Source organism: Bos taurus, chromosome 29, assembly GCF_002263795.3.
Source record: "Bos taurus isolate L1 Dominette 01449 registration number 42190680 breed Hereford chromosome 29, ARS-UCD2.0, whole genome shotgun sequence".
In the NCBI taxonomy this organism is placed as follows: domain Eukaryota; kingdom Metazoa; phylum Chordata; class Mammalia; order Artiodactyla; family Bovidae; genus Bos; species Bos taurus.
In genome coordinates, this window is record NC_037356.1 from 12,925,226 (window position 1) to 12,935,965 (window position 10,740).

The window sequence follows — 10,740 nt, forward strand, 5'->3', positions numbered from 1 at the left end:
TGCCCCACGCCCGGGTGTGGTTATATAGGAGCTGGAGTTTGAGCACGTACCACCCCATCTTCACATCTTACGGCTGGCGGGGCGAAGGGAAACTAAGGGGTTAAGAAGATGAGCTTGAGAAAGCCTAGAAAACTAGAAAAGCGACCCCTTCGCCCCGACTCCTCGGCTAAGCCCCTCTAAGTAAGCCCCTCCCCTTCGCCACCGGGGCGGTCGCCGCGCGCTCCCTCCCTCCGCCCCTCGCTTACAAGACCTAATGAGCTCCCCCGGGAGGCCGAGCAGCGAGCCGGCCCCGAACAAGGAAGCTACCCCGCGCGCACCACGCCGGGGCGGCAGCCGGGCCTGGGCGGCGGGCGGGAAGCGGCCGGCGGCGCACCGGCCGCCCCGGAGCGGAGGCGATGGCAGTCCAGGCGGCGCTCCTCAGCACGCACCCCTTCGTCCCCTTCGGCTTCGGGGGCTCCCCGGACGGGCTGGGAGGCGCCTTCGGAGCCCTGGAAAAGGGCTGCTGTTTCGAGGATGAGGAGACCGGGACGCCGGCGGGCGCGCTGCTGGCGGGCGCCGAGAGCGGGGATGCGCGCGAGGCTACCCGCGACCTGCTCAGCTTCATCGACTCCGCGTCTAGCAACATCAAGCTGGCCCTGGACAAGCCCGGCAAGTCGAAGCGGAAGGTGAACCACCGCAAGTACCTGCAGAAGCAGATCAAGCGCTGCAGCGGCCTCATGGGCGCCGCGCCCCCGGGCCCGTCCTCCCCGGGCGCCGCCGACACGCCCGCCAAGCGGCCCCTCGCCGGCGCCCAGACGGTCCCGGTCCCGGTCCCGGCCCACGGCAAGGCGGCTCCCCGGCGGGAGGCGTCGCAGGCCGCGGCGGCCGCCAGCCTACAGAGCCGGAGCCTGGCCGCGCTCTTCGACTCGCTGCGCCACGTCCCCGGGGGCGCCGATCCGGCCGGGGTTGCGGAGGCGGTGCCCGCGGCCGGGCTCGTGAGAGGGGACGCGGCCGGCTCCGCGGGCGGCCCGGCGGTCCCCGGCGCCAGGAAGGTCCCGCTGCGGGCCCGCAACCTGCCGCCGTCCTTCTTCACCGAGCCGTCCCGGGCGGGCGGCTGCGTGTGCGGCCCGTCGGGGCCCGGCGTGAGCCTGGGCGACTTGGAGAAGGGCTCAGAGGCCGCCGAGTTCTTCGAGCTTCTGGGGCCCGACTACGGCGCGGGCACCGAGGCGGGTGCCTTACTTGCCGCGGAGCCTCTCGATGTGTTCCCCGCCGGGGCCGCCGTCCTGCGGGGACCCCCGGAGCTGGAGCCCGGCCTCTTCGACCCCCAGCCCGCGATGGTGGGGAGCCTACTGTACCCCGAGCCCTGGAGCGCCCCGGGCGGCCCCGCGACCAAAAAGCCGCCCCTGCCCGCGCCCGGCGGTGGCTTGACCTTGAACGAGCCCTTGCGCTCCGTTTACCCCGCCGCCGCGGACTCTCCGGGCGGGGACGACGGGCCTGGCCTCTTGGCCTCGTTCACCCCCTTCTTCTCAGACTGCGCTCTGCCCCCGGCGCCGCCGCCCCAACAGGTGTCCTACGACTACAGCGCGGGCTACAGCCGCACGGCGTTCGCCGGCCTTTGGAGACCCGACGGGGCTTGGGAAGGGGCGCCCGGGGAGGAGGGGGCGCCCCGGGACTGACTGCGCGGCACCCTTCTCCCACATCAGACAATGCGCTTGGGGCTCCCCGCTCTGGGTCTCTCCCGAGTCTTAATAACGACCGTCAAATGCACGTGGAGTTGAAACTGGATTTTAAAAATTCGATTAATAAAAGAAACTTCAGAAAAAGAGATGAAAAGGAGTTGGGGGTTGTTTTAACCACAGCCTCATGTTTGAAAAAAAAGAAAAAAAAGCCGTTAATAAGTTCTTACCGGATCAATCGAGCCAAGAAACCAAGACGGGATGGGGGAATGGGGTGGGGATGGCGGAAGGGGCAGGAGGTGGCTTCTGCAGCTCCCTGTCCCTTTGTCAACTTTTCATCAAAAGGTTAGTGTGTTTAGTGTAATAGCCCCTTCCCAACAGTGCTCTGGGCTCTCCCCTTCCCTCCCCTTTGAGCGCGTTGTGAATTAAAGTCTGTATTGAAAAGACTGGAGCAGAGGTATGTTGTTATTGATTTGGGTGTCTTCTTAGAGGATGGTTTCCTGTGTGGTCTGTCTGCCTGGTTAGTGACAGTGTTATTGAGGACGTGAGGCCAGTGCGCCACCGCGACCCTCCCTTTACTGGTCCCCGGTTGGGGACCGGGGTCGGTCTCTGTCATTTTTCTGCCTGTTTTTCTTCCTGCCACCTGTTTCTTCCATCTCTTTATCTCTCCCATTCTTACCAGTGCTGTTGTTCATTTTTCTTTTTCTGGACTCTCATTGCTCTCTCTGATGTTTTTTTCCTGTGGGCTTTTCTTGCAGATTTCTGGTATGGGAGAAATTCAGCAAACCTGGAGTCTATTTCTCTCCTTTCCCCATGCTTCAGCCACTTTGGGAGGTGGAGACTAGGCCAGTTATAACATCTTTGCATCCAAGTTTCCTTATTTCAGAGGGTGGGGATGACAATATTTCTCCGCTTTTCACTCCTTTACTGCTTGTTGGGTAGCTCAGAGGGAAAATACCTAACATGCCTTGAGCCTACCCCACCCCCCCATTGTTGGATTGGTTCTGCAGGTATATGGATTTTATACACATAGATAAATGTTTTCTATACATGGAAGCTATTAGGGTTGTGAGCCCCATGCTCTTTGCTGGCTGATCTGTTTGCCTTTTCCCTTATAAGCTGTACTCTCTCTACCCTCTTTTCTTCTGTTCCCTTCCCCATCTGTTGGTTTCTGCCTATCTGTGCTTCCTCACTCCCTAGACCTACATTCTCTCCAAGAAAGGGAGTAGAGAAGGTGTGAAGTTTCCAAAGGAGTCTTCCCTGGATAACAGGTTTGATGAATAGAATCTGAAGGAGCCCTGGAGAAGAGTCTGATCTGATCATCAGAGGGAGATTAGGGCAAAGAGACATGTTTTAACCAGCCATGAAGTGGCCGCATAGCAGGGTGGTTGAGGGGCAGAGGAGGAAACACAGAGGGGGAAGTGAGCCGCTGGAAAGAAAAAAGGGAGCCCTTCAGTTCTGTAGACTTTTCTGGTGAAAATGTGGAGAGACCAATACCCCTTCGATACAAGATATTGTCTATGGTTACATTGTAGAGCAGAGAGCTGCTTCTGTTCAGGTAGCCAAGAGAGAGGGTAAGAGTGTCTACATGGGAGAAAGTTGAAACCCAGTGTTAGGCAAAAGATTTTAGAATCTAGGTCAGTGTTTGTGTAAATCAAAAGTACTGCCATCTTTTCAGAAAAGAATTCAGGGAAAGAACAAATGGTACTGAGCCATGGCAGACAACTTTCAATGCTATCCTTAAGTCACTTCTGAAGAAAAGCTGTCTTGAGAAAGCACCACACGAAATACAGCAGCGAGCCTTGTTGACTATGAAAAGAACTCTTGGCATCTTCAGACACTTGGTGTCTCTTAAATTTCAAGGTGGTGACGAGTGAGTAATTTCATTGTGCTAGCAGAAAATTATTCAGCAATAATTTAACTTATTGAGATGACTTTATGCTATTATGATTCCCATTTGAAAGGTAAGGTGCAGACAGGTTAAATACCTTGCCAAAAGCAAGTAGTGGGTCCAAGATCCAGATCTATAAGCATCCTATCGCTGCGATCTGTTACTTGTAAGACCCTGTTGTGCTTTGTTAGGGTGTGTGATTCCCAGTCCCCTGCATTATGCTGCTAGCAGGGGTCACCTCACCACCACTGACATTTTGGGCAGGTGAATTCTTTGTTGTGGGGGTTGTGCACAGTAGAATTTTTAGCAGCATCCCTGCCTGGACCCACTAGAGACCAATAACACTCCCCTACTTGTGACAATAAAAAATATCCCCGTTGCCACAGATCCCCTGGGGGCAAAATTCCTACCAGTTGAAAACTGCTGTGCTGGACAAATAAATGAGCAGCGTCTGTGGGGGTGCCTGGCACTTTCACATACATGATCTCATTTAATACTTACAAAGGCCTCTGCTTAGATACTGTTATTATCCTCATTGTTACAGGTGAAAAGAAAAGGGCAAAGGGAGGGGCTAAATCAGTCAGCTTATCTACACCTCATCCCTGCTAATTTACCAGTCATGGACTAGTTAACCATATTGAAACACAGTCTTCCCCATTGGCAAAGCTGGATTGGCAAAGCTGGAGAACTATCGCAAAGGGTTATCATGGGGATTTGGCATAGGGTATGTATAAATGCCCACCAAGAAGGAGAGAGAGTTCTTAGTATCAGGCAGCCAAGACTTGGCATTAGGTCAAGGTACCAAGCCATCCAGGGTGCCAGGAATGTGTGCTTGGCCCCTCTGTAGGTTCCAAATTGCCCATCTCTGATTCTGCTCCCTGCGTTACTTTCCAACCTGAGCTCACGTGTGTCTGATTGTGCCCCTACCGCAGTACTGTGAAGAGCACCCATTTAGTAACAGTCCTGCCAAAGGCTGAACACACTGTTGCTTTCATGTGTCATTTTTTCCTGAAGCCTGTTTAGCAAGTATTTTTGTCTCCTGTTTAACCATATACTTGCCCATAGACAATTCTTCTTAAGTGCAATGGTAGATTTTGTTTTTCAAGGGGCTTCCCTGGTGGCTCAATGGTAAAGAATCTACCTGTAATGCAAGAGATGTGGGTTTGATCCCTGGGTCGAGAAGATCCCCTAAAGAAGGAAATGGCAGCCCACTCCAGTATTCTTGCCTGGGAAATCCCGTGGATAGAGGAGCTTGGTGGGCTATAGTTCACGGGGCCACAAAGCGTTGGACATGACTCAGTGACTAAAACAGCAACAGACATTTTTCAAGACTGGAAATATGTTATAATATGCTTGCAGTTGTATGACTTTGGACAGGCTGGGGACCTTAGCTTAGTCAGTAATAGTAATTACGTTGTGCTCTGCATATTCATGACTCCCCATCTCAGCTGGGCATTCCTTGTTTCCTGGAGTGTTTTAGTCTTCTCACATCTGAACAGCTGTTGCACGCCTTTGCTCATCTCCCTTCAAGCCTCAGTCCCACTGTCTCCTCACTCCATCTCCCAACAAGATGGAAAGCATCTGTTGTAATCCCCTTCGATTTCCCATCCCTACTTACACACATGGAATTTTCTCTCAAGCAGGTGGGACCTTCTTCCTTCAGGACTCAGCATCTGCCTCTTCTGCTTCTTGAGGACAATGCTGCTCCATCAATTATCCCTAGTCTCTTACAGCTCCAGCCTCATCCTCACTTGTTCCGATCATTGTAGAACTAAGCCTTTAGCATGGCTTTAAAGTAAGAGGAGGAATAAAGAAGTGTAAAACTGTTGATCCTGTTTCCTTCTCTACAGGGAATATTACTCTACATTCTTCTTTTTAGAGTTGGAGTCTCTCAGAAAAAGAATCCACATTTTTTGCCTCCATCTCACCTGCAACTGAAACCTTAACTATTTTGAGTCCTAAGGTGACCAACCATCCCAGTTTGCATAGTACTGTCCAGTGTTAGCATTGAAAGTGCCATGTAGCGGAAAACCCCCAAACCTGGGCAGACTGGTACAGTTAGTCACTCAACTTCTGCCCATTGAAGTGAAGTGAAGTTGCTCAGCTCTGTCTGATTCTTTGTGACCCCATGGACTGTAGCCTCCCAGGCTCCTCCATCCATGGGATTTTCCAGGCAAGAATACTGGAGTGGATTGCCATTTCCTTCTCCAGAGGATCTTCCTGACCCAGGGATCAAACCTGGGTCTCCTGCACTGCAGGCAGACTCTACCGTCTGAGCCACCAGGGAAGCCTACTTCTGCCCATTATTTCCCCCAGATTGTTCTCATGAAGCCCCAGTTACCAACTGTAGGGTCTTTGGCCTCAGGCTTTCAAGGCCTTTGCACTGCATCTGAACAACTGGGCTCCATCTACCTGAAACTCCTCCTGGGTCTTTGGAAGCCTGGTTTCCCCCCTAACTTTCTGGCCAGGACTTCTTCCTCTGCTCGCTGGTGCGCTCACACTCTGGTGTGCCCCCGGGTGCCCTTTGCTGTTCACACTCCATGTATTTCTTCCATGTGAGGGTGGCACTTCCCAAGGCTTCCTTGATCAGGAATGCCCTGACAACCCCCAGATCTGTGGTTGCAGCCTCAGCTTCTTTCCTCCATTCTAGAACCATTTCCCGTTTATTTCCTGTATAGCTTCTCAGGGGGTGGGACGGGGCATGAACTCCTTCAACTTTATGTCCCAAAGTTAAACATACCTGAGTAGCCACTGTCAACCTAGCCACATTTTTTTCTTGTAGCCTCTCATCCTGTTCAAATGGTTACCAAGGCCTATTCTGAACTAGTCTCTAAGTCAGTATGTTTCAAATATTTTTATTCATGATCTTCAGAAAAACTTAATTTTATATCCTGACTCAATATAACTATATTTATACAAACATACCCATATTTAATAATTTAAATCGTAGTAGATTATTATCTGTATTAACATTCAATAATCTGTTTCGGTAGATAGTTGAAGTTGTGTGTGTGTGTGTGTGTGTGTGTTTCTTTACAAAGCCCTGATTCATGTAGGAGCTGTGTGGTACATCAATATATTTTTTCCTATTTGTTAATAAAGCCTGGCTGTTATCCATTGGTTGCTGTTATGACTCACTAGTAGGTTGGGCCTGCAGTTGGAAAGGCCCTGTTCCTGTGTCTCCTCTCCTCTTCAGTCACAGCCCCTTCCTTAGATGGGGTCCTCATCACCCCTCACCTCACCTCCTGCAATGACCTAAAGACCTCGTTGTCTCTGAACTCTCCATCCTTTAATTCATCCTCCTCATTGCTGGGTGATGCGTGAGTGCTAAAAAAGCAACTCTGTGTCATCACTCCTTTGCTTATAATCCTTCAGTGCTTTTTTGTCACTTCCAAGGTAAAGTTCAGAATTGGTAGCTCAAACACACGGGTCCCGTTAGCCTCTCCAGTCACTACTCCGGTCACTCCCACTGCCCTCTAGTCTCCACGTTGTAGGAATCTAGTACCAACTATAGATGGGTGCTTGAATGCTCTATATCCATGGCACTTTCATGAATTTACCCCTCTTCTGCCTATACCTGGAATGCAATCCCCATTTTCTCTGCTTGTTAGTTTCCACTAAACATGTCGTTCTCAGCTTAAGTGTCACCTTTTAAAACCTCTCTGAATCAGTTAAGTGCCTCTACTCTGGAATCAGCTATGCTACTCCAAGACTCCCAGGCTTATCTTCTTGCAGTTAATCATACTACTGTAATAGCAGTTATTTATTCCTCTGACTTGTCTATAGAGGGCGGTACTCACCTCTGCATTCCTATCATTTGCTGGGATTTGGCAATAATTACATCTAATAAATGATTATTGAGTGAATTGTATGGGGCTTTAAAGTTGAAAAAGAAACTTCACATTGGAGCTTCTCCCCAGACTTATGTCAGCCATATGGTCAAATGGCCCTATGCCACTATTTGCTAAAGAGCTAATGTTCAAAGACAGCCTACTTTCTGTGGAAACGCTAATAGTGGCAGAATTTATGTATGTGGCAAGAACAACTATACTAGTAATGTTGTTGAACCAAAGGGCAAAGTTATTTTGCCTGGAGCAGTGCACTCGGTGGGAGGGCTTCCCTGGTGGCTCAGCTGGTAAAGAATCCACCTGCAATGCATGGGACCCCAACTCGACCCCTGAGTTGGAAAGATCTGCTGGAGAAGGGATAAGCTGCACACTCAAGGATTCTTGGGCTTTCCTGGTGGCTCAGCTGGTAAAGAATTTGCCTGCAATGCACGAGGCCCCAATGCGATCCCTGGGTTGGAAAGATCTGCTGGAGAAGGGATAAGCTGCCCACTCCAGTATTCTTGAGCTTCCCTTTGTGGCTCAGTTGGTAAAGAATCTGCCTGCAATGCAGGAGACCTGGGTTTGATCCCTGGGTTGGGAAGATCCCTTGGAGAAGGAAAAGGCTACCCACTCCAGTATTCTGGCCTGGAGAATTACGTGGACTGTACAGTCCATGGGGTCACAAAGAATCGGACATGACTGAGTGACTTAAAAAGAAAAAAAGAAGTGCACTTGTTGGCAGCCATAGAGGATATTATGACATGCCTTCCGTCATTTGTTTCATCTAGAGAGTGTGACCAGAATTTTCTTCTGTGAGATTAACCATAACTAGAAACCCTGTTCTCAGTGAGTCTAAAATTGAGTTGGACAGTTACTTCAAATTATAGATACACGAGATGTTTAGTGTTAATATGAGAGTGAAGAAGCAATACAGGAAAATAATCTGAGAGATGTCACAAAGTGCTAGCTAGTTTAATTGCTAAATGAAAGATTTTTTTTTTCACTTTCAAAATGTGATGTTCTTAGAAACATATTCCAAGTTGAGAAAAATCATGTTTATTTTTTCATAGAATGTTATGGTAGGGCTGGAGAGGGAGGGGAGTGGAGGAGGAAGAAGAATACCTGGCTAGATTTTTGACAACAGTCTCAAGATCCACTTATTACCTAGAATAAATATTATGGATTGAATTGTATTCCCTCAAAAGTCCTAACTCCCCAGACAGACCCTCAGAATGTGACCTCATTTGGAAATAGGGTCTTAACTCATCAGAGGTTGTCAAATTAAAATGAAGTCACTAGGGTGGGAGCTATTCCAGTATGACTGGTGTCCTTATAAAAAGGAGAAATTTGGACCCAGAAATAGATGCAGAGGGAAGACACTGTGAAGATATGCAGGGAGAAAATAGCCATGTGATTGGAATGGTGCGTCCGTAAGCTAAGGCGTGCCAGAAGTTGCCCACGAATAGCAGAAGCTAGAAGAGGCTGGGAAGCGTGTTTCTCCAGCACCTTGACGGAGACCCACCGACACCGTGATTTCAGACTGCGAACCTCCAGGACTGTGAGATGGCACGTTGCAATTGTTCGAAGCCACCAATTAGTTTGTGGCACTTTGTTATAGCAGTCCTAGGAAACTCATAAAGGAATGAGCACTGTGACAAGCGAAATTAAATCCTATATATTGTGCCACACAAAGGTTTTGTGTGTGTGTGTGTGTATGTGTGTACTTAAACAAGACTTACGTAACCATGCCTTATTTTGTTTTGTTTTATTTTATCTCATTTGATTTGATTTCATTTCCTTTTAGGGGAATACTAGGAAAGGGACTCAGATGAAACACAGCCTCTCGGAGCTGTCCACAATTTGAGGGGTGGGCTCTCCTCAGACTGAAGAATGTGAGAAGCAGGCTGAGCGGCTCAGAGCATGCCCGGGCTTGGCGGAATGAGTGCATCTGACAGAGAGTGCTGACTTGTGGCGTGTGCGCATGCTCAGTCGCTTCAGTCATTCTGACTCTGCGACCCTGTGGACTGTACCCCGCCAGGCTCCTCTGTCCATTGGATTCTCCAGGCAAGAATACTGAGTGGGTCACCATGTCCTCCTCCAGGGGGTCTTCCCGACCCAGGTACCAAACCCGCGTCTCCTGTGTCTCCTCCCACTTGTTACGCACTCTGAGGCTATTGTTGAACCTCGTTGCATCCAGCATCACTTGGCTGTGAATACTCAGCCTCTGGGCCAGGAAGACCCTATCCTGCCAGGGCCTAGGGGGTCTGCTTCTCACCAGGAGGTGGATCCACTGGCCCAGTGATGGTGGTGGGGAAGCGAGCAAGCATCTGTGTGCTCCTATGGGGCACCTTTCCCCTGCCCTCCTCCCCGTGTGTCTGATCTGCGTGGCACCGCTTTGGTCCTGTCTCTCACTCGAGTTCAGCTGTGTTCCGGAGCTCTGTCAGGAAGCCCAGTTCACTCAGCTGGGGCCTGGCCCTTTGTCTGCACTAGACTTGAGGCTTGTGAGCCCAGGCACTGTGTATGTCCCCTTCATTGTTGTTCCTCCAGGGACTACCTGTGTCTGACGTGCAGGGACTCAGAGGCTTACGGTGTGAACAGATTGCAGGCCCTCCTTGCTATGGGACAGACTCTGTGCTTCCCTGCTACCAAATGCTCTGCCAGCTCCAGCCACTGCTTCAAGATGCCTCTGAGGATGGCTTGGAACTAAGATACTGCCTTTCATGTGACTGCTGTTCCTGGATTCTAATAGTGCTGAATGTCTCACCTGCCCCTCTCAACCTCTTTTTCCCCCAACAGATTTCCAAGTTCAAGTCCCACTTGCCTCTGGGACCTTGTGACTAAGCTGCTGTCCAAACCTGGTCCTCATCAGTGTCTCTAGCCCTGTTTTATTGCCTTTGTAACATTTACCCCATGAAAGACCACCACTTTTCATTTTCCAAAAGGAGAAGTTTTTGTTAAGGTCACAAATTAGTAGAATTGTTAAAAACATGAAATTAGGGGCTTCCCAGGTGACTCAGTGGATAAAGAATCTATCTGCAATGCAGGAGACACAGAGTTGTAGGTTTGATTTCTGGACTGGGGAGATCCCCTGCAGGAGGGTAGGTCAACCCACTCTAATATTCTTGACTGGAGAATCCCATGGACAGAGGAGCCTGAAAGGCTACAGTCCTTAGGGTCACAAAGAGCCAGACATGACTCAGCACACACACACACACACACATGAAATTAACTGTATAAGTCATGATTCTATTTGTTGGCAGCAGTGTAAGAATAACCTTTTTTTCAAGGCAGGAAATAGTAATAAAGGAATATTAGTCAGGAGGAGGGATGTCAGCGAGATGGTGGAAGAGGTGGTTCCTTCCACCTC

General features: G+C 50.1%; 1 protein-coding gene across 1 annotated transcript; it reads left to right on the top strand.

Annotated features, from left to right (window-relative positions):
* The first annotated feature begins 245 nt into the window (after window positions 1–245).
* On the top strand, window positions 246–2,101 carry FAM181B (family with sequence similarity 181 member B). The gene has a single exon (NM_001101223.2). The coding sequence runs from the start codon at window positions 396–398 to the stop codon at window positions 1,653–1,655; it is 1,260 nt and encodes a 419-aa protein (NP_001094693.1). The 5' UTR covers window positions 246–395; the 3' UTR covers window positions 1,656–2,101.
* Window positions 2,102–10,740: the final 8,639 nt, after the last annotated feature.

Coding starts and splice junctions, on each gene's coding strand:
- FAM181B (NM_001101223.2), top strand. CDS start 396: ATGGCAGTCCAGGCGGCGCTCCTCAGCACGCACCCCTTCGTCCCCTTC.